This window comes from Canis aureus, chromosome 21, assembly GCF_053574225.1.
Source record: "Canis aureus isolate CA01 chromosome 21, VMU_Caureus_v.1.0, whole genome shotgun sequence".
Classification (NCBI taxonomy): Eukaryota; Metazoa; Chordata; class Mammalia; order Carnivora; family Canidae; genus Canis; species Canis aureus.
In genome coordinates, this window is record NC_135631.1 from 36,025,285 (window position 1) to 36,050,588 (window position 25,304).

Below are 25,304 nucleotides of genomic sequence, written 5' to 3' on the forward strand. Positions count from 1 at the left end.
GGATGGCGTTTTACAAAGTGAAGCCTCTAATATGAACCAATGAACGCTGTTTCACGAGATGTTTTAGGATAAAAGTTCTATGATCAATCAAGTTTGAATACATATAACAACTTATTGGAAATTGGCAAATGGCAGTACTCAAAGGCTCTGACAGTCTTGTAGAGACAAAAACCTGGCATTTCTTAACCTGACATTTCCCAAGATTACAAGGTTGTCATATGTCTCCCTTCCTTGATATATTTTTTCCTGCAATCTTTGAAAATACGACCAAGGGTTTAGAATGAGTTCCACAATGTTCTAGGATCATCACCTAATACTGGTGAGGAAGTCTGGGAAACTAGTAGAGAATATATATTTCGGTTTCTATGCAACATTGTTCCAGAGCTACACAACCTTGATAGAATGAACAATTTCAGAATCATCGTAATTCCCAAGCTTTTCCAAATATGTCACAAGGAAATAACATTTCTTCAGGATGCCACTCAAACCTCTTTGGAGCTATTTGAAAAATGTAGGAAATTATTGGAGAATCTTTTAAGTTTCTCAAGAAAGTGAGGTCTGAGCTAATACGCCAAATTCATTTTATTGATTCATTTGTTCTACAGTATTTCTGGGACATATACTATATGTTAGATTCTGCTACCAGTCTTGAGGATGTAGAAATGAACAGAACAACAACAAAAACCTGTCACCTGCATGTGCTTATAGTCTAATATAAAAAATACAAAATAAAAAAAATGCACTATATGGGTAGAAATAAGTGCTATGAGGAAAAATCAAGGAGGGCAGGAGGCTATAAAGTAAGGAAAGAGTGGAACAAAGGATGGCCCTGGAAGGCATTCTTGAGGGGTGATATTTTAGAAGAAGCTAAATGAAGTAGGAAATGAGCCACAGGGAAGACTTGGAGTAAGAGTCATTCAAATGCTCTCAAATGGGGGTTTGGTGAGTTTAAGGAACAATAAGAAGTCTGTGCATCTTGAGGAAAGAGAGACAAATTGTGAGGGGAGGGAAAAATGGGGAAGGAATGAGAAGGAAAGGTGAAAAGGAATACATGGATTAAAATATGTAGAACCTTGTGAGCCATGGCATGGGATTTGGGTTTTGAGTATGATGGGAAACTACCGGAGTTTTTAAAATATGGGAGTAAGATTATCAGTAGGAGTTCAGTTTTCCATCACTTTGGCTGTTTATGTAGAACAACTTTTCATATTACTGGTTAATTTTGGTATTATATATTTAAAAAATTCAAATGTGATTTGGGGCCCAATTCCTGAAACACATGAATTTAGATTCTTTAAATTACCATGCCAGCCTTTTAATAATTGTAGTAGAACCCCACATGCTTATAATGCACAGCCTAGTTTGAAAATCCCAGCCACTGGCTCTACCAATGAAAGCAATAAGCTAAAAAATAAAAGGTCTTAAAGACAAAAACCAAACTGATAGGCTGGCCTGCCCTGGGGCGGGGGGGGGGAGAAGTAGTAGGACTGACATTTACATGTTCAATATGAAACTATTTTCATGGTTACTACTCAAATAAAGTGTAGATTGAAATTGGATAATTTTTTTAATGAAAGAGTTCATTAGAAATTAGTTTGGTTTGTAAAGGTATACTAATAAAGCATGTCAGTTTGTCCCTTTAGGGAAAAACTAGTTTGAGCAGCTATTTCATTGCATCCTTTGTCCTAAATGGCACCTTAACAGTGCAAAGAGGCAAATGGGATGATGCCAGCTAAACTGGCTGGGTCATATTTCACTGGATTTGTAGTGCTCGCTCATATCCAACTTATTGGAAAGAAGGACTTAAAAATTTATGCTGTGCCAATATATTAAAATGGGGTCAGTTCTAAGTTTTCGGCCATTTACAATTTCTGGCTTGATAGTCATCTGATCTGTTTGGGTTAGCAATAACATTTGAATGTGAAGGCAGATGCAATAAGGTTTTGTCATAACAGAGCCTTTCTTTGACAATAAGAGACATACCTTTCATTTTTAATGAAAATAACAGATTTTTAATAAAATGGTGAAAAAATGGTGAAATACATCATTATTACTATTTTTAAAAAGATTATTTATTCATGAGAGACAGAGAGAGAGAGAGAGAGAGAGAGAGGCAGAGACACAGGCAGGGGAAGAAGCAGGTTCCACGCAGGGAGCCCGACGTGGGACTCGATCCCGGGTCTCCAGAATCACGCCCTGGGCTGAAGGTGGCACTAAACTGCTGAGCCACCTGGGCTGCCCCCATTATTACTATTTTAAAATGATAAATCAAATTGTATCAGAAAAGCAGCAAGTTCTCATTGTCCATTCTTCACTGGGAGCCACCTACCATTGCACAAAGTAGTTTGGGTTTGACTCTTCTGATGTTCCTTGTCTTTCTTGGTTTGGCAAATTAACCTCCTAGTTTTAGATTCATTTTTAAAATGGAGAAAATATAGCATCTATGTGACTAGTGTTGTGAGGATTTTGTGAGATATTACAGGCACTGTCTTATAAGCTGTTATTATAATACTATGTACTAAAAAGAGTATGAGCTTTGAAGTCTGACAACCAGAATTTGAACCCAGACATCATTTGCCTAGTTTAGTATCATGAGCAATAATTTAATTACTCTGGGACTCAAATACTTAATTTTTTTTCAGTCATAAATGGTATTATTCGTTTAAATAAACCATGGGGTATATAATTTACTTGATAAAATGTTATTTTCTTCTGCCCTTGTCACCTCTAAATATCCCATAAGGACTAACATTCTTTCTTTTTTGCTTTTTTTTTTTCATTTTTTCTTTTCTTCCTTCCCTTCTGTACTTCCTTTTTTGAAGATTTTATTTATTTATTGAGAGAGAGCACATGCACGCACATGAGTGGGGAGTGGGCAGAGGGAGAGGGAGAGGATTTCAAGCACACTCTGTGCTGAGTGCAGAGCCTGACTCAGAACTTGATCTCACAACCATGAGATTATAACCAGAGCCAAAATCAAGGGTTGGCTGCTAAACGGACTGACCCGCCCAGATGCCATTCTTCTATTTTCCTAATTTTCTCTTCTGCCTTATTGATTAGCACCAAAGGCATGTAATCAACAACACCTAGACAGGTATCTAAAACCTGTGTGAGGATTAAAGTGCTCATCATTTCTTATTTATGGGATTGCAAAAGATACACAATGGCAAAGAATATTGAATTCTATTTTCCATTTTAACTCTAATTCTTGCATGATATTTTTATTTCCTGGAAAATATATGGCTGTGATGAAAGGAAGATGAAGTATCAGATTAGTTCAGATTCATTACCCTTTTATCTCTGCATTTTGACTCCCTAAGATCTCAATGGATTTACATTAAACTATTAACCCTTTTGATATCAATATTTCAGAAGTTAATGATATATATAAAAATATCCTAATTTCACCATATAATGTTACACAGTTTTTGCTATGGAGAACTCTACCCAGGCATTATAAGGAAACTTAAGATTCCATCAACCTTAAGATACATTGAATAGATGTTCAACAAAATTATTATCTAAAGGAGTAAGATAAAAATAATAAAATTGAAATGCTCTATTTAAAAAAGAGAAATGTGATTCCAAATAACAACACATTTTTATCATTTTCACAAAAACATTGCTATAGGAAGACCAACAGCAACTCTGTGTGATGGCAAACACTCTGGAAGATGGAGGCATGACACCAGAACTGGCCGAGGTAATAAAACGACTCTGGAGAGACCCAGGAGTTCAGGCCTGCTTTGAAAGGGCATCTGAATATCACCTCAACGACTCAGCAGCTTAGTAAGTGAATGCATTTGACAAGAATTATAGTTGAAACATTTTAAATTAACAGTTCTAATTTTTCATATTCTGCATTTGTAATCACAAATGAGGAAATAAAACAGCTTTACAATATGTTAAACTAAAATAAAAAGTAAAAAAAAAAAATAAAATAAAATAAAATAAAATAAAAAATAAAATAAAAAGTAATTGAAGAGAAATGAAGATTAAGAAAACAGCATGAGATTTAAAAATCTAAGGAGAGGAGCATTTAAAATAACTAATTTTGAAGTTATTTGCCTAAGAAGACCCATATTTTGCAAATATTTTCTCCCAACTGAAAAGAATTAATCACTGTGTACTGTGCTCAATATAAACGCAGATTGGTGACATGCATACTGAGGTTTGGGGCTATTCATTTCACTTCTATTCATATTACTGATCATCATCTTCTAAAATAATTTTATTAATTACACACATTCTTTGGTTCCATTGGTTTGATGAATATGATACAGAATTCTAGAAGAAAATAATGATTTCCAAAACACTTGTTTATTGTATAATTCTGTTTGAGTCTCAAGAAAGTTATAATTTTCACAGCTAATATCATCCAGTTGGCAATAACCAGCCACAAAGAAATTAGAAGGTTATGACAATATGTATAATTTCATTATCAAAATTATTTTAAATTTCTATCTTAGTAAGCAATTTTTAGCCTATGCTGTGGTTAAATGCCTACAAGTGTGTGTGCACATGTATGCAAATATAATTTACTTATTCTGTATTTCTGTCCATGCATACCAATGTCTAAAAAGGTATAAATACAGTCTTTTTGATGAACTCCCAATGGAACATGCTAGTAGTGCTTTAAAAAATAAGGTAAAAATGAAGCAAATGAAAGATTAAATGAGGACAGAAGAATGAAGCTTTTACGATACTTCAGATTTCTGATCATGATGGTCGGAAGAATTATGGATAGAAAACAACCCATATAAATTTTAGGAAAAGCTAACAACAACAACAACAACAACAACAACAACAACAACAACAGTCTTTTGTGATTACTCACCCATGTTCATTTTAGATTCCAAAGCCCTTGGAGGAAAGTCCTGCTCTTGTCACTTTGGTGAAGTAGAAAATGCATAGCATCATGTAATTACATAAACCCCAAGAACTGTTTTATGTGTCCCAGTACCTAGCCACATTTTAATACTAACAGAACTCTCTGTAATATAGAAACCACTGCTTTTCTATATAAATCTATATATGGGCAGTCACAATATGAAAGTGAATTGTGGATTATTCTCATAAAATGTTGCTTAACAAAATTCTAGGGAAGAAGGGAGAAAGTAATGGATAATGTTGGTAAATGTGCTGCCGAAGCAAGCATAACACAGTGCTGGGGACCGAGAATTCCTGTCCCCTCCAAGGTCCTTCTAGTTGGCCTAAGAATCAAATTGGCAAGAGACAGATTAACAGGAGAAAATCAAATTTAATAAGGTACATACAGGAAATCTACATGGACATGGAAGTTTCAAAATCAGACAAAATGAAGTCTATATGTTATTCTGAACTAAAGAGAAGAGGGAAGTGGTCTGGGACTTGAGAGCAAAGAAATACATTTCAGAGAGTGATAAGAAGAGCAGATATTTGGTAATTAGGTGTTTGCCCTACCATACAGATGGGTCACTCAGATAAAATGTATCTCTGCTAAATTGAGGGCAAAGATTCTCAATTTAGATTCTTCTATGTAGTTAAGGAAGAGGCAAAAGTTCTCTTGAGCCTGCAGAGTCTCAAGTGCTTTCAGCTCAAAATAATCCACATGCCAAAGTGGCACATTCAGGGGTATGGCGGGGAGTAGAGAGTGGTGTGTGCTGTCCCAAACCCCTTCAATAGCTGCAATTAATATATTTAGTTTTAGATAAGCATTATTGATTAAGCATTATTTTTCTATTTGAATATTATAAGAAGTGTGTTTGCAATTATGCTATCATTATGTTTACCAAATACTTTGTTATTTAATAGCAAAAAATTTATGTATTGTATTGTTAAAATGGGCAGATAAAATTATCTTTTATTGTATTTTCCAGTCTTTCTAACCTTTAGTTTCAGTTTTTCTGTTTTCACGTGCAAAATACATAATTTACAGCAGAACTATCATGTTATAGATTCATAGTAAGCACTTATCTGTTCAAGTTAAACACAATTACACATTTGTACTCATTCGGTGAACGTTGCCTATATTATAATGGTTTTCAACACCCCGATTGATTTGCTGACCAGTCGGACAAGAAATCCAAACCATCCCTTCACCTTCACTCCCACTTCCATGTCTAAGAAAATTTGCATTTAAAATCCCCCAAATTTAAATATTAACTATGTTAATATTTAATTAATTAATTAATTAATTCTGCCCTTAGAGGCCCTTGAAAGAAAGATTAAGTAAAACATAAATAAAAATAGCTGAAAGCTATTGCTTTCTTCCAAAAATTAATATTTTTTTCAAATACCGCATTGCATTCACATTTTAAAACTAAATACACTATCAGATTGGTATCGAATCCATGTCTGCTTCATATGTATTATATAAGGTAATGAGCTCTTTTCCCTCTTTCCTTCCTCTCTCTTTCTCTCCTCCCTCTCTCTCCCTTTCCCCTTTTTCTTTTCTTTCTTTTTTAGTCAAAATAGGAAATTTATTATTATTTTAAATCTAGAGCCCCCTCAGGGCACCTGGGTGGTGTAGTCCCTTGAGCTTCTGACTCTTGGTTTCCACTCAGGTCTAGATCTCAGGGTCAGGTCAAGATCTTATGGATGTGGGACCAAGCCCTGGTGAGGCTCCATGCTTAGCAGGAGTCTGCTTAAGACTCTCTCCCTCTGCTTCCGCCTCTGCCTTTCCTGACCCCTGCCCCTCCCCCCACCTTCACTCAGGCACATGCACTCTCTCTCAAATAAATACATAAATATTAAAAAAAAAAACCCACAAACCTATAGCACCTTCAAGTTTAGGCTAACAAAGAGGTGAGTCCTAATCAGCCTAGGGAAGGCAATGTCCTTGGCAACATAACACTTCCCTGCTCCCATCAGTACAAGCAAACTGGAAGGAAAAGTCATGACAGTGACAAACGGGGAAAACATTTGTATTAATACTTCATGGTTTACTGATTGAGGCCATGTAGTGTGCTATTTAAATTCTATAAGCCTTAAGATCTAACAAAGACTTTACCAGAAAAAAAAAATGTACTGTTTGCTCATGATTGGAAAAAGAATCAGGTGGGGTTTGGGGGATTTAAGTGGTTTTATGTATGTCAGGCTTCTGGTTTAAGTTCTAGACCACAGGCCTGAGCACTCAAATCTTATATTTATTAAAAACAGGCGTCTTGTTATTTTCAAGATTTTATTTATTTATTCATGAGAGACACAGAGAGAGGCAGAGACACAGGCAGAGGGAGAAGCAGGCTCCCCTCAGGCAGCCAGATGTGGGGCTCGATCCCAGGACTTGAGGATCACACTTCTGAAGACAGAAGCTCAACCACTGACCCACCCAGATGTCCCCAAAACAGGTGTCTTAAATGCAAATTTGTCACTCTGCTAATGCTTCTGCTTTGCTTGAAATCATTTGTATATGCAAATGAAAGCACATTAAATGCGTCTTTTTCAAGTATTCATTTAGCTAGCATAAAATGAATTTAGTCGCTAGGTTGACGGTTTGCTTTTGTTGTTGCTGTTCCCGCATGAACCACCTGACCAACAGTATGCTTTACCATATGTGCAGACTTAGTCAACAGGGAATTCACAAAGGACCTGGCTTCACAAAATAATAGATTTTGGAAAAATCTCCCAATATTTTCTTCTGATATATCTATATCTTGATTGTCTCTTGCTTTTAAGAAAAATTCAGCTTTATTAGAATAAAGCATGGTGATAAATTTTCACACCACACATACATGTGTTTCTGAACTGTGATTGCCTTTTTGTCATTTGGCCGAAATCCCTTTGGGGTATTCACTCAGTTTGTTTCGGCTCAAAATCAGAAAGAACCTCTGAGAATAAATTATCCATATTGCTGTCGAATTTATTTTTTTTTTAAATGATAAAATAGCTTTGCTTTTTAAGGCATCGTATGAGGTGCTAATGCATAACAACTCTAACTTTGTCCCTGAAAAATGCAACTTTTGAATAATAAAAAATTTAGCTGGATTATGCCCTTGGAATTCTGTCTGGATGGATGTCTGCCCATCATGATCTTCCTATTTAGCCACATATGTAAACTAAGTTTAACATCATGGCCAGTTTTGTCATAAAAACCTTACCAGGCTTTTACTATCTCTATTTAGCATTTTCACAGAAATAGCCATATTGCTAAGCTACTAAAGCCTTAGTTTTGAAAGTCTAGAATACTGGTTGCCAACTGTTTTGAAAGCGATGAAATACTTTGTTTTAGTTTAAAGACATGATCTGGTTTCAAGAAGGAGGCAGAGAACAGTTTCTTTCCTCTCATCCAACAGACTCTTAGAGAGCAAACAGTCTCCTCAGACCTAATCCTCCTCCTCAGCACCCCGAGGATCCTGTGGGCAAAAAGAGGGCAGGATTCAGCTTCCTAACAGTAGGGCTTTTAATATGTCCTCCAGGGAAGAGTTAAGGACAATGACACACGGGTGGAAGAGAAAGTATTAGAGGTGGATGCAAAGTCTAGTTCAGCCTTCCATCCCTTGGAGGGGTCACCGATATCATGTGGGCCACAAATCATGAGGGGTCATCCTATCAGTATCATGAGTTGGTTCCATTATGAATTGGCAACAAAATCAAAAAGGTTTTCTTTTATTGCACTAACTGTATATAATCACGGCGCTTAAAACAAATGGTCCAGAGTCCTAAGTTAGACAATCTATGGAGAACAACATTATTGCAACCACTTACTCTCTTAAAATTCAAAGTGCTTGAATTCAAACTATAGCATTTTTAGGACAGTCTAGTGAGTAGCATCACAGGATAGCACTTGCGGGGTTTTTTGTATTTAGGTTTCTTGGGGATGATCAAAACCTGAAGATAGAACTTTTCTCTGAAACATATCCATACACCATCAATTCATACACCTCACAAAATCCAGGCCAAGGCAGCATCAATCTAGCAATCTTTAAAAGAGGCCTTCACAGGTCAGCCGTGCGCCACTGAGCACTCTGCAACATCCGCCCACCAAGCTCTAATGAGCAGAATTTAAAAAGCACCGGTCTGCAACTTGATCATTTTAATGGACTCTGAAGTAAAAATTCATTTGTACTGAATCCTGGTGTCCTCAAATATAAATTTTAAAAACACATGCTATTTTTGTTGTTTTATTAGCTACCTTAATGATGTAGACAGAATCACAGCTCCTGGATATGTCCCCAATGAGCAAGATGTCCTACATTCTCGAGTGAAAACAACTGGAATAATTGAAACTCAATTCTCCTTTAAAGATTTGCATTTCAGGTATGCACCATGTCTTTTCTAACCATCAATAGAAATATTCAATATTTTTTTTTCACAGAGGAAGGTCTTTCAAGCCGAGTGAGTGCTTGGGCATCCTTCCCAGGCCTGGTTCACCTTCAGTACCACTCTCTCTCTTACTGCTTTCCTGTGGCCCAACACCCTAACCCTCATCTTAAGCCGCATGTCTTCCTCTAAGAAAAATGCTTCTGTCTTGACCAAGTAGGCGCTAAATTTCATTTTCCCTTTTGAAACTGATATCCTACTATGAAAAAAAAATAGAAAGAAAATATATTTAAATAAAATTTAAGTAACAGGTGCCACAGCTACTATGTCCTTTGCCCTTCAACTCTCCCATTTGCCTGAAATATTCATTTCCTTCATTTAAAAAATGCAAATAATTGAGAGAATTATTTGAATGTGATACTATTTACTGAAATAAGACCTATTTTATAAGCAAGGTTTGGGTAAGAAAATGAGTCCACTATTTTTATTGCTGTCACATTACCGAGACGTTTCTAGAAATGCTATTGCAAAACCACTTATTCACTATACCAAGAAATGGAAATCCAAACCATAGTGTTATAGAATGTCACAACACTTAAGTGCCTCTCCCTGTGGATTGTGAATAAGATGGACTATTAAATATTACAATCAGGTTCCCGATGTATCACTTAATAATGAAAAAAATTAATAAAAATGCAATTAATAAACTCATCCATGTATGCAAAATGGGAATATTTTAGTAAGTAGAAAAACTGAACAAAAGTGAAATGAATTATCTGTATCGATTGTGAAGCAAAATTTACCTCAGTGGGATAAGAGCTTTAAAAATTTTTTATTATTAGAATTGGCGAGATGTAACATCTAATTAGAATAGATGTTAACATAGATAGCCAGGGTGTTTTCAAGTTACTATCAAAGAAAGCTCTTCAAAATTTACACCTGAATTTCAAGTCTACAAATAGTTAATTTTCTGACAGATGAGTCAAAGATCAAACCGGGATAAAGGAACTGCCAAGATTGGGAGCAACATCTACTCTTGGCAAACGTCAGCAGTTTGTCTTCCATTCTGTCATCGCTGTCGCACAGTTCCTCCTTGGGAACTGCTTTCTCCAGGCTCCTGGTTTTTGATCCAGTTTCAGTGGTTTTCCTATGGGAAGCCAAATCCAATTGCTCAGACCCTCTGCCCCTCCTAAGCCTGTCCAAGCATTACACAAGCTAATGGAATTTTCTGGATTTTAGACTGTCTGGGAACAGTCTGGATGGTAAACCAGTTACTAAAATTAATATCACATACTGGATACCTAGAAGGTTACAACTCTAGTCAGTCTACGCAACACCAATTTAGTATCTTCTCAGAAATAGTCACTCTCATAAATTATCTGTTCCTTGAACATTCCAATCCTTAGGGCCTTTGCACTTGCTGTCCTCTTTGCCTAAAATGCTCTGCCCCTGGGTCTCTGCAAGGATTGGCTCCTTCTTACCATTAAGTTCCCAAATGAGATCCTGTTTCCTCATACAGCCTTGATCATTCTGTGTACCATCCTTGCATATACTTGTCACTACCATACCCAGTAGTGTGCTGGTGAACCTATCAATAGGTTCTCTGGGACAGGGGGGAGGGAAAGCCTGATGTGTGGTCATTGAAGATTCTCTTGGTACAAATACGCTAACAATGGCTAATTGCAATTTAGCAATGTGATGTCACTAAATGCAGCATGGAGAAGAAGTGCAAACAGCTCTCACCTGCCATGTCAATGTGAGCCAATGCCTTTAGAACATTGAAATATCACACTATTTTGTTCTTTTCTAAAAAAAACTTACTAATATATGAAATAGCCTTTCAAAAAATCTGTTTGCTCTTTTGTTTGTTTCTGTCACATATGCTCTGAGCTCCTGGAGGGTGGGGGCCGTGTCTACTTACAGTACCACCTCCTGTGACTATCGTGGTGGCTAGTGCAGGGTAGGCTTACAGTCAGTTCTTGCTGGATGGATACATGTGCTATGCCAATCACTGTACCTAATCTATTCTTACACACTCCTTATAACACATTCCTTATAAGAGCACTGCTGCCCTTATGTTGAATAAAGAGTCAAAAGATGGAGGCTAAAATGAAGTGAAAAATTTCCCCATGATCATACAGAGAAGTGCTAGAAATATGATTAGAACACATCTTTCTAACTTCAAAGACCACATTCTTACACTGCGTATCGCTGTGGGCTATGAGGTAAATTGGAGAAGAGAGCATTCTTTCTTTGTAGAGTGCTTCTTCCAATGTTGTTGGTCATTCATAACTTCCTTCAGAGAGAAGAGGGAACAGGGGATAAAATGGACAGCTGGTAGGGAGACCTCTCCAAGTTGGCAGGGCTCTGGTACCTTCACACATCTGTGCTTCTGAAACCAGAGGACATGACGACTGCCAATGAGCACACAAAACCTCAGAAAGTCACATTCATTTCCTGGGACATCTATTTCTCCAGGACCAAATAATATTCATAAAGTTTCAAAAATTATATTCTGAGTGGAATAAACCATTCGCATTAATTAAAACAATAAAACATTATTATAAAGATATGTTACCTCATAATATGCCTCTTCTGATCATACCTCTAAACCCTCATTGGTGCATCAACATTTTCCTGTCCTTCTGCAGTTCTGTGGTTTTGGAGGCACTGTCTGAAGTCCTATAGGTAAGTGATTGTCTATGCTACTTCCAAATGCTGCTGACCCTTATGAAGGAGTAGGAAAGGTCTTGCTAATTCTCTCTGACAGCATCAATGCTGAAATGGAAGATGTTCGTGAACTGGATTGTGAAGCCAAGTTAGGACTTCTTTTGACATAACATTTTCTATACTATACAACTACTACCTCCTTGCCATTCATTAAAGAGGGTTTTAACTATTTTAATAGGTTTTGTTTTTCCTCTCATTCAAGAGGGTGTGCTATTAAAAGGTATCTTCTCTAAGGAAATGGAGGACATTACTCAAATGCAGGGAATTTCTGTCAACACAAGTGTTAAGCAATGATGTTTTGAAAATATTAAATTTTATCACAAAATATAAAAAGGCAACTATACTTTTTTCTGAAGCAACTATTTAAAATCACTTACTTACATTTTTAAGTTTGGTCACAGCAACTAACATATATTAATCCCTTAATAAATTCCCACAGTTAAATCACCTGTTTTTTTTTTTTTTGAAGTGCTGAATAGGATTATCTGAAAGTGAACAGGCTTTTGTAGTTTAAAGTATGGTAGTATTTCAAAATAGAAAGTATAAAAATAAGATACCTTCCAACTTCATTTCAGTAAGTGCCAGGTATTAAAATATATTGCATTAGCATTGATCTGTATTCACATAGCATAAATCATCCTGTGATTATATAAAACTAAAGATTTAATTTGCATATTAAATTAGAGAACTCTAGCATTTTAAACAGGAGCATCAAAATGAAAAATTCTTTCTGCCAATGTACAGTATCATCTTCCTGTACCACCTAATTTAATGGAAATTATCTTAGAGTTCTTATCAAACCAGAATTCCAGCAGTCAAACATAAAATAAATTGTTTTTACAGATATTAGAGTACTATGTAAATGGAAAATATTAAGTGTGAGCTCTGTTACTGTTATAATTCTTTGGGACAAAGAACTTAAAGATTTACAAGGCTTTATCAAACAATTATAGAAAAGTCATTTCCTTCCTAACTGCTCCAATATTAAATAAGAGAACTGGAAGGATGTAAAACTATGTGGAACTCCAAGAAAAGAAGTCAGTAACTATTACGATGTAGAGCTTTAGATTTTGTAAGTTCAGCAGAACTATTGTCATCAGTGTTTAAGTGGATCTAGGATCTGACATAATTTAGAATTTTCTTTAATTTTAAATTGATCGTGTGCACCGTGTTCCTTTTTATGGGGATATAAGTCAGCTTAGGCTTAGGAGTGAGTCTGATTGTCTACCCAGCTGCTAAATCTCAAGTTAGCTTTATCATTGTCTATTAAATCTGAGAGAGCAGTAACTCATATATAACTATTATTTGTTTCAGGTATGTTCATGGTCAATATTACCCCCAATAAGCCCTATAATATGTCTAATGTATTCTAGTGATATATTGTAATGACTTTATAAACTATGTTATTCAATAATTACAGAATTATCTAGTGGACATTTTATTTATTTACTCATGAGAGACACAGAGAAAGAGGCAGAGACACAGGCAGGGGGAGAAAGAGGCTCCCTGTGGGGAGCCCGATGTGGGACTCGATCCCTGCACTCTGGGATCATGCCCTGGGCTGAAGGCAGACGTTCAACCGCTGAGCCACTCAGGTGTCCCTAATGGGCATTTTAAATGCCAAACAGACACACACACACATTGAGTAGAAAGTATATAATGTTATTAATTATGGGTATTTAGAGACCTAACTTTTTCATGGTTATAAGTCCTTTTGATTCTGTTTTTTAATCACAAGCTATTAAGGGATTTAGAATATCTCTGTGTATCTTTTTTTTTTTGTCTATAAACATTAACCCTGATCTATTTTCAGAATTTGGCACAAGGGAAAGACCTGGTTAGACCATTTTGCTATGTCTGTGTAATGATGACACAAATCTATATGACACTTTCATAATGTGGCCATCTTAAGAAGATGTATCAGTTCTGATACAGTCAAATATCTTGGAACAACTCCACTCAGCAGAATAATTTAAAATAAATTCCAACTCAGATTAGATCTTTTTTTTCTGTGGTCAAATATATAGATGTCAGAAACTGTGTTTTTTCCAGGACAAGTCACATACTTATAGGAAGAGCAAAAACATCTAACAAATTAGTTACAGTAGCATTAGTAATGTTTGGCTGTCATAGATTATGTAACAATTGTGTAAGTACCATGAAGGACGGATTACTTCATTATAATCTGTTTTAAAATGAAGTGTGAATAATCTGGTATTGGTTAAATATTTAGCCAACTGTTTGACATAAAGCCATAAAACTCAACAGTTTTCCCAACTGTTTAAAATAGACTACACAACTCAACTGATTAATATAAAGCCATAAAACTCTGATCACTTGCCCTATATTAGTGCCATGAGCAATTTAATAAATAACCAATGTTCAGCTATCACTTAAAAGCCTTGCCTGTGGACTTTTAGTTGTATCGTACAACTCAGGCATTTAAAAACTTTCTTTTTTAATTTAAGAATTCTAACTGAAATATCAGACTTAATAAGGAAATATATATTACCAAAGAAATAAATAAGTAAAACAAAATCCCTTCACCCAAACGGAGAACTGTGCATTCCATTCAATATCGTTAACGCTCAGGGAATTAGGGTACTCAATCTGCATCACATGGGCATTTACCTCACTAACTGTCCCTGTTGATGTGACCAATCCAAATGTTCAGTCAGCGAGAATGCATGTTTTCCTCAGATTTCTACTTTTGTTTTTCACAAAATGGTCATGATGGAATATACATATATTCATATTCAAGTATATTCTTATATATTTATATATTCATACATATTCTTACATTTATTTTTTATAGGAGAATACTTATTCATTGAAATGTATAAGTAAAAGCTTCTGCTTTGGGAATCTAAATTGTTTCAATAGGTTTTAATGCTTTACATCTCTAAAATAAGCCCCAAATTACAATTTAGAGGAAGAGCTAAAAGTGGAGCGAGATGTATGAAAGGAAACTACTACAACAGCAGCATAACAACATGCAACTTCTCAGAGCTACCATAATATCCAGTAGACTCAATATGAAAGCAAAACTCCAGCTGTTGGTCTGATTTGCTAATGAACATTTCAGTTCCGTAATGGCAGATGGCATAAGAGCAATGTTCAATGCTCCCTGAACTTTTGTCTCTAAGGTCAACCTGAACACTTGTGTATACACACATCACTGTTTATCAAGTGAGCCATAAAATGAGGTTATTAGCGTGCAATCTAAGACTTTCAAAAGCTGTTTTTATCAATATGACAAAGCCCTCAGAGGATAAATCTTGTCTTCCCTCTCTCAGGAGAAAAGTGATTTATTGAAGGCTGCATGATATGCTAAAACAGTAGGCTAAGGGTCAGGTTACACATTGTACTCTTAATTGTATTTGTTTACCTAGAGGAGAATAGCTACCCTTGTACAAGGATGTTAATGTCAACATTAGGCTGCTGAAGAAGCTGAATGATCAGAGAAAGTCAGAAGAGAGCCAAAGAGATGGCTGGGCTTGCTCTGACTTTCATCTCAAAGATTTTTCAAATATTCCACTTCTTGGGATAGCCATTTGAGATCATTGCAGTGCAGAAATGAAATAAATAGGAAGTACACGAAGTTTCTGTTTTCTCTATTTCCTGGGGAGTTTAAATTCCTCTCAGAGCTCAGAAATTAGCAATACTCATATCTTGATAATTCTTATTACTATTTTCATTGCAAAGGACTCCCTGTGATTTTTTTTCTGATTTAAAAACTATTAACATGAGAGAAATCAGACTATTTTCTTTGAGGTGCCAGGAATCTGAGCAGGTATACTAAGTCACCTTAAGAATATTCTCAGATTTGTAAAGTTTGAATTGAAAATATAAAATTTACCAAAAAGAAAAAAAAGAAAGAAATCATCAGACAGATGGAGATAGCTTACTTAGTTGGCCATAAAAGCAGAGAAAATAAAGAGGCTCAACAACAAATGCTAGTTATGCTAACCCAAGTCCTACCTAGTGGAGAAAACATAACCAAGGTGTCCTGGAGTTTAGTTCCTACAGCAATATCATTTCTACTGGGAAATTGGATATTGGTCTCAGCACAGGCATTCTATTCATCCAGCAACTTCTGTCCTCATTCCATGATTAATTACTTCTCCATTATGGGATGCCCAGTATGGAAGCAAAGAGAACACCAGAACAAAGAGGAAACAAGAATTGTGGAGATACCTGTTCAAATCTAGTGGGTGGAGATACAAGGGGTGGTTTTAGCTGGAAAAGCTTACCAGGAGTTTAAACCTACTGATGTGTATTCAATCTGCAACACACCAAACTCCACAGGTTAACGTATCTTTGTTCAATTACAGTTACCACCTTTCTTTGCCAACAAATGATCCATCACATATTTGTATATGACCAAATGGAGAATATACACGACACCTAGAATCCTGGTAGTCTAAACTATCACCATTCAAATCATGGAACAAAACACCTGGAAAGGGGGGAGTTTTACATTTTTGCCCAGTTTGACAACATGTAGGACTAGTATCTGATCTAGGGTAAGAAGGATAGACTCTACAGTGAAGGCGATTCCAACCCACTGGTGACGACTTAAGAATTTTAAAGCTAACTGCGGATGCTAGGTATTAACTGGAGCCCTCTGGTCTAAGTAAATAAACATACAATTGATAAGATTCATAAGAAAGCTTCATTATCAAACCCACAGAATCTATCATGGTACCTGACACATCACAGCTTCTACAAATATTACTAGAATTAATGAGCTTTGGGCAAGTTGCTTTAACATCTCATCTGAAAAATAGAAATAATATTGTACCTACCTTATAAGTTTATAGTTTAAAATTTGAGTAAATTGTTGTAGATTGCTTACATGCCTGGCACATAAACATTTATTAGGTGTGTTAAATTAAAATCAAGACATTACAATTGGTGGGAACTTATGGAAGAATTAGACGTCACTGTACTGCATTTAATACTTTCAGTAAAGCTATAAGGAAAGCTATTTTTGAAAGCTTGAAAAAAAGACTAAGGTTATTTTTATAGATCAACAAAATATTTGACTAAAAGTAAAGGTCTGCATATTGCTTATCTTCGCTTCCATAAGAGTTATTGACTGGTCTTAACAATTAAATTTGCTGGTTGGTTTACAAATTATATAACCTTAAAATCAAAATGCTGCCCTTTGCTCCATTTATATCACAAGTCTCAAGATGCAGAGGGTTTGGTATGAGCAGCACCTAACTAGTGTTAAAGACACTGGATTTAAATTTCCAAGGCACCCAACTACTGAACTCTTCAACATTATCTTGAATACTGTGAGCATCTTCTCTTTCAATCTAGTGCTAGAGTCTTTTTGCTTTGGGGTATATAGAGATGTGTGAATTCAGTTCTATTGGTCTGTTCTCTGCCTGGTTCATACCTCAAGTGGGAAGTAGTAGAGAAGTACAACGTAGTCTACTTTTGCTTATCCTCCGCAGGTCAGATGAGTGACATTTATTACCCCAACTACAATTATTACCTTTGAAATCTCTGTATGGCTTGGTTGTTTCCACTAATTAATATCTTGTGGTTAAACTAATATGAAAGCCCCATAATTTCTTTCCCTGCCTCTAGTCTCTTCCTTATTGAATCTATCTTCTGGACTCAGATCAAAGTGACCTAACATAACAAGAAGCAAACAATGTGAATTCCCTGCCCCCAAATCTCCTGTAGTTCCCCCACTGGTTGCAATATAAATGTCATCTTCTCATGTAATACAAAAGACCCAGTTAATCGTTTCAGGGTTAACATGTCAGGTTTACTCCCTCCCACCTGCTTAAATCTTTGCTCTTGCTGTTTCCTCTGCTGCCTCTACCTGGAACATTTTCCCAGACATTTACTTGGCTCTATCCTTCATCTCCTTAAGTGTTTAATTAGCAGTTTCCAATTAGTTTTGTTCAAATTATGACTCACCCCTACCCTCTCTGTATGTATATCCTAAGCCTGTTCACAAACACACACACACACAACAAGCCCCACTGCCACCACCACTGCCTCCACAGTAGATTAGGAGCTTCTTGAGGTTGAATCTCTAATGCCTGGCATGATCAATAAATATGTATTGAATAAATTAACAATTATCAGGCCATTTATCTCAATGGTTTTGCCTAAGTTTTCATGTTCCCCCAAACATTCCAATGTTCTCTCATTCCTTGGTAACTGGCACATGCACTTGATGTCAAAGTCCCCCCGCATCCCATTACCACGAAATATATTCTTTTGTTTAGCAAATATTTATAGCATGTCTATTGTAGGTCAGACTTAATGCCTGCTACTGGGAATGTAGTTGTCACTTAATATAGCTAAGTCCCTACCCTGGGGCCATTATTCTATTAGGAAGATGACAGATATTAAACATGTAAAAAAGTAAATAAACCAGTACATTAATGATTGTGACAATTGCAATCCTTTATAGGAAAGAAAGTGACGTACAGAAAGTAAATGGGGGTGGAGAGAGACACAACTCACATGGGGGCTCACGAGGGTTTCTTTGTGAAGGAGACACGGACTATAAGACCTGTGAGTTAGGCAGTGTCACGTAATGAAGAAAGGAGTCACGTCACCTGGGAAGGAGACAAATTGTGCACATTCCTGAAGCAGAAAAGTTAGGTTTCTGTGTGATCGGGCTGTAGTAGAGAGGAAAGTGGTATGGACTACGCTGGGAAAAGTAAGCAGGAACCCAAAGAGCCAGAGCCTTAAGCGTCATCAGATGGGTCTGTGTTTGTTCCATGGCTAAGGAGTCACAGAGCTTTTGCAGTGGCATGCTGAGGAACGGCGGTGGCTTGTCCGAGACAAGGGGACTTGGAAAGGAGTGCATGGATTGGGAACTGCACTTTGCATATGTGTTCCATGGAGGGTAAGGGAAAGGAAGCTCTTTAGAATGACTCCTAGTTTCTTTACTGAGTTACAAGATCCACAATGGTGACTTTCACCAAACTACTAAGACAGGGGAGAGCTCAACTTTCAAATACCTCCTCTGAGTAAGTTCCATGATGACTCAGGCTTACATAAGTTTTCCTCTGGGCTCACATTTTACCTTGTGTATTAGAATATTTATGATGTAATACTGGGCATGTGGGTAGCTCCGTGGGTTAAGTGATGCTTGATTTCGACTAGGATGGATCTCATGAGATCGAGCACCCTTTGGCCGTGCTCCACAAGGAGTTTGCCTGAGATTCCCTCTCCTTCTGCCCCTCCCTTTGCTTTCTCTCTCTAAAATAAATATAATCTTTAAAAAGAATATTTATTATAAAATCCTATAATAACATATTGGTTTTCTCTCTCCAAGACAGCAGGCTTTCTGAAGATAGTGGCCGTATTTTTTCATCTTTGTGTTGATAGGCCTAACAGTGTCTTGCACAAAAAATGCAAACAATAATTAAATGAATGATTGTAGGAAGAACTAAGAGAAGCAAGAATCATACGTAGTATCAGAACTGTGTTAGCTTCCAATCTTTCTGTAGGTTCTCTTCATTTAAAACTATGCATAGGGTTTCTTTTTTTCAATTTCCAATGTGGTTAGTTGTGTTCTATTATTTTTAATACAATACACACAATATTGTGTGTACAATATAGTGATGCAAGATTTCCACACTATGCATAAACTTTGACCTAAAATTTCTCAAGTCCAGTGAACCGTAAACTGCCTGAAATAGCCCAGTTCTTCAAAATCTGTATGCGATTTTTATCTAATTTGCATGAATTAAAAAAAGAAAGACGAACTTTCTCTTTTTTTGTAGTCCTTGAGCTGCAAATTGACCAAATATGATATTTTATAACCAATAAAAATCAAGATTATCTTGTAAAGATATGAGAGCATTCATTTAGAGCTCTAAATCTTAATATTAATGTAACTTTTGCTGGGTATTTCTAAGACTTGTTATTCTGTTTTTATTTTTATTTTTTTAAAGAATGTTTGATGTAGGAGGACAGAGATCTGAGAGAAAGAAATGGATTCACTGTTTTGAAGGCGTTACATGCATTATATTTTGTGCTGCACTCAGTGCCTATGACATGGTCCTAGTAGAAGACAAAGAAGTGGTAAGTCTAAAAAGGAAAATAAAGCCAGGGTATAGCAAACAAACAAAAAAACCAAGCGTGTGTACGTTCCAACATTACTACCACATTCCCCAACTCAGTGAAGATCTTCCAAACATATGTGTTCCTTCTAGAGCCTCATTTATAATGCCCAGGGTTAATACTTTGCAAATAATAATCCTACACATTTTCATCTTTATACCTAACAGAACAGAATGCATGAAAGCCTTCACCTGTTCAACAGTATCTGCAATCACAAGTACTTTGCAACCACCTCCATTGTCCTGTTTCTCAATAAAAAGGACCTCTTTCAAGAAAAAGTTACCAAAGTGCACCTTAGTATCTGCTTTCCAGAATACACTGGTAAGATACTTTGCTCTTTAATTCCATACTAAAAGCTTCTATCGACTTATATTTTCCTATCTTCATCTTGACAGGTAACATTTATGAAGTTGAGGCTTATGATAATTGCTTGAGTCACATGTATGATTCAAATTGGAAGAGATCTTGCAGACAAATAAGAAACCCTGTCTACACTGTCAGCATTAAAGCAAAGCTCTAAGGAATAAACGGGAATTTCGGTAGACCAGTGTTACTACTCTCTGTATGAAACAACACTGAGAACTATATTATCTTAAACACTATAAACAATGCAATATATTCCAAATTGGTATTTTCAAAGATTTGTTTTATTTATGAGAGAGAGACAGAACAAGCAGGAGGGGCAGAGAGAATTCTAAGCTGGCTCCATGCAGAGTGTGGAGCCCAACCTAGGGCCCAATCTCAAGACCCTGAGATCATGACCTGAACTGAAACCAAGAGTCAGGCACCCCTCAAATTGGCATTTTTTAAGTTTCTTTTTTTAAAAAAGATTTTATTTATTTATTCGTGAGAGACACAGAGAGAGAGGCAGAGACCCAGGCAGAGACCCAAGCTGTCTCTCTCTGGGGAGCCTGATATGAGACTCAATCCCAGGACCCCAGGGTCACAACCTGAGCTAAAGGCAGATGCTCAATCACTGAGCCATCCAGGTGCCCCTTTTTATGTATTTCCTAATGAAACTTTATAATGCAGTGGTTTCTCAAAGTCTGAATTAAATTACCTGAGGGACCGCTTGAATGATTTTGAGAATAGTGACATTTTCTTTTACTAGTTTTCATAGATCCTAGAATTTTAGTGCTGATCCTGTTAATGACTATAAATGTCAGGTTCTATAAGTGGGTTTTTTTTCCTTCGTAGACACTTTTTTGAGGGGGTATATAGTTACATGCTTTGCTAATGAAATTATGTATAAGGCAGAGCTCCTTATGACTTAAACGCAGATAGGGGCACCTGGGTGGCTCAGTCAATTAATCGGCTGTCTTCAGCTCAGGTCATGATTCCAGGGTCCAGGGATCGAGCCCTGTGACAGGCTCCCTGCTCAGTTGGAAGTCTGTTTCTCCCTCTCCCTCTGTCCCTCCTCCCCCACTCAGTGGTGTGTGCATGTGTACCCTCTCTCCCAAATAAATGGAATCTTAAAACACACACACACACACACACACACACACACACAAATAGAAGCTCAATTCACCACTTACATACATGGGTAGCCCAGATGTTACTAGAAGCATGGCATTCAGTCACAGTAGTTATTTTTTTAAAGATCTTATTTATGTATTTGACAAGAAAGAGAAAGTCGTTGGGCACAAGCAGGAGGAACAACAGAGGGAGAGGGAGCCTGACATTCGGCTCCATTCCAGGATCCCAAGGTCATGACCTGAACCGAAGTCAGACAACCAACCAGCTGAGCCACCCAGGAGTCCCCACAGTGGCTATTTATGCTCATCTAAAACTATTACTTATATCTTTCTTCTAGCATTATAAATATCAATTACATGTTGACACATTTATCTTGTGACTAAATATAATCATGATTTCATGTAGAATATTACAAACTAAATATAGACTCAAGACAGCTTTATAGGTTTTCTTCTGACTAATAGGCTACTCCCTCTCTGGTCAGCTTCCCGTTTCCCTTATTACTAAATTTTGCACTGATGTAGTGTATTTGTTACAATCGACTAATAAGTACTGATATGTCATAACCAAAGTCCATAGCTTATTATACTCTGTGTTATACAGTTCTGTGTGCTTTGCCAAATTCATGTCACATACCCACCAGGACAGTAACATACAGAATAATTTCACTGCCATAAAAATCGTCTCTGTGTTTTACCCCTCCCCTCAACTTGTGGCAACCTGTGATCTGTTTGCTCTACCTATAGTTATGCCCTTTCCAGAATGTTACAGAGCTGTAATCATACAACATATGGCATTTTCTGACAGACTGCTTTCATTTTTTGTCATAAATTGCAATACACATTTAAATTTCCTCCATGTCTTTTCATGAGTTGACAGTCCATTTCCTTTCATTGCTGAAAAATATTTCATTCCATAAACAAATTGCTTTCTTTAATCTTTCACCTATTGAAAGACATCTTAGTTACTTCCAATTTTTGGCAATTATGAATAAAGCTGCTATAAACATCTATGTTCAGGATCCTGTGTGCTTGTATGTTTTTGCGTAAATATCTAGAAGCATAGACCAACCAAGTGCCTTCCCAAGTGGCTGTACCACTTTGTGATCCTGCCAGCAATGAAATCAAGTTCTTGCAGCTCCACATCTTTGCCAGCATTTGGTGTTGTCAGTGTGTTGGATTTTAGCCACATTACATGATTTTAAATGTTGTCCCTCATGGAATTTTTCTCCTACTAACAGTAAAGTGGGGCAATAAAAATCTCATGTCCTTGGAAAATCTCCATGCTGCTGCCCTATCGTATGTTAGGTTCCCACCAAGTATATTCTGTTTTAAAGGCCATCAACAAAGTCACTTTTAGGTGCCTTGTATGTATTTTATTACCACCTTTCCCCAGTTGGTCCACTGTATGTCCTGCTACTAAGCTAACCATTCCCAAGCCCACCCTTCATCCACTCTCCATTTAACTCTACAAAAGCCTCAGTCAAGAACAGCTCTCTCTAGTTTTACATACGTCATTTCAACTCCTTTGTTTGGTTAGCAACATAAACCATAATCTGACCCATACTATCCATTCTCCTTGATTTGCTACAATTCCTCTGCAAAAATCCTCTCCAAACTGCACATTTACCTCTCAACCCTACCCTCTAGTCCACTGACACAGGCCATTCTCACTCCCACTTTTTGGCCTTCACGCATACTATTTCCTTCTCTCTTCTCGCTGCACTTCAAGATCCAGCTGAAATACCACCTTGCCCTGTAGTCTACTCATTTTCAATTTCTCTTCTTCCTTTAGCTCATATTAAAACACTCCTCCATACACATACATATGCAGAGCCTTTGTCATATATATAGACTTCATTGCTCATTTATATATATATGTCAGTATTTTTACTGTATTGTATTTTAGGCAAGTGAAGCCCCTTATCAGTGGGGCAAGTATAGTTCCCAGCACAAATTCAATATTGCATAAACCCTAGATAACTGACCATTGCCATCTTGATTTTTCAATACTGAGTATATCAAACAACAGAACACAAAGTAAAATCCTAACACTTCCTGATACTTCTAATTTTATTCCTTTTAAGATGCGATTTACGTTTCTTTCTTTTTTTAAACAAGGACCAAATACATTTGAAGACGCAGGAAACTACATCAAAAACCAGTTTCTAGACCTGAATTTAAAGAAAGAAGATAAGGAAATTTATTCCCATATGACCTGTGCTACGGATACTCAAAATGTCAAGTTCGTGTTTGATGCAGTTACAGATATAATAATCAAAGAGAATCTAAAAGACTGTGGGCTTTTCTAATCAATCCTTTCTTCTTCCATTCTTGCTCATGTACACTTTTCAAGATACAAAAGGAAAGGTGCTGTGTGACGTGTTTAGTTTTAATAGAGTAGTGTTCTGAAGAAAAAAGTTTTCATACAAAAATTTTAACATATTGTCAACTGTATCTGGATAAGTTTCAATTTCACTGTGACATTGAGGATGGGGGTATCTTTCATGTCCTCAGATCTAAAAATATACATTTTGGTAATGCTGCGTCAGTGCATATCAATGACAGGGAATTTGCTTGGTAGTAAATTTCTCTATTGTGATCTATTTCTAATTATAGGATAACAAAAAATGCAAGGTTTTCCATGTTACATCATCGGCCAGATTATGAGAGGCATTTGTTTTCACTGGTATGTACTGTGCCCGTACTATAAAAACTATTCATTATTGGTCCATTCCTGCTATTCAGTAAGTTGCTAATGAAATGTTCACCAGACATGTACTTGTTGATGGGAAATTACACATGCAAAAGAAATGCATGTAATTTTATCTGCTACATTTTTCTTAGGGAAGAAAGTCATTAATGCTGAATTTACCCTTAGAATTAGAGATTTTAACAGTCTATCTTTTTCTACCAGCCTAGTTGAAAATGGGACCATGCAGAGTCAAATACTGAACCACAGTCCTTAATGGGGTTCTCATCTCCCATATTTTGCCCTAGAGTGGCATGGAGCATTATTACAATTGATGGTCGAAGGACAACACTTTTAAACCACAAGAGAGAAAAATAATAACAATAATAATTCAGTTTCTTGGCACCTATTATGTTTCAGTTTTGTGAAGAAGAAGTACAAAGTAAGAGTGAGTAATTAGGAGAATTTGTAGAAGAGAAACATTGAACTTCTCTGCTAGCGTTGTACGGTCCGTTCTAAATGTTAGACCGTATGCTAATGGTCAAGCCTACTTTTAAAAAGCTAATTTGGTGCCTTACAAACCAAATCATGTCATTTGCAAACAGAAAAGATGACCTTTCTTTTTTAAAGTGTGTACCACTTTCAACATATACTCTTTAAGCAAGTCTTGATATTGTTTACTCTCTATCCTGGTAGAAGGTGATACATAGGTCAGGACATGAGACTTATAACCACCCACAAAAGAGGGCTAATTAGTGTTTTACAAGCCAGTTTAGGAAAACATAAATTAAGCAATTTGCCAATCCATAGCTCCGATGGATTTAGGAAGCTCTGTCTCAGGGTCACCTTTTCAGGGTTCTGTAACATTTCCATTCTAAACAGTTAGGAATGATCACTATTCAATAAATAGCCTTACTGTTTCTGGCTTTACTTTCAAAAACAGAAAGGAGATGTCAACAAATACAATCCAATAAAAATGTCATAGTAAGAAAAATAAATTGGAAATTACTTTGCAGAATATAAATTATTAATTAAGGAGCCTAAGATAGCAAGGACAAAAA

At 36.5% G+C, this 25,304-nt stretch overlaps 1 protein-coding gene across 1 annotated transcript in view; it reads left to right on the forward strand.

The window, feature by feature from the left end:
- Window positions 1–23,863, forward strand: part of GNAT3 (G protein subunit alpha transducin 3) — a 54,569-nt gene extending 30,706 nt beyond the window's left edge. Inside the window, exons 4-8 of the mRNA XM_077864519.1 lie at window positions 3,632–3,789; window positions 9,109–9,237; window positions 19,908–20,037; window positions 20,244–20,397; window positions 23,673–23,863. Of these exons, the coding sequence (XP_077720645.1) occupies window positions 3,632–3,789; window positions 9,109–9,237; window positions 19,908–20,037; window positions 20,244–20,397; window positions 23,673–23,863 (762 nt within the window). The remainder of the gene's footprint in view (window positions 1–3,631; window positions 3,790–9,108; window positions 9,238–19,907; window positions 20,038–20,243; window positions 20,398–23,672) is intronic.
- The last annotated feature ends 1,441 nt before the right edge of the window (window positions 23,864–25,304 follow it).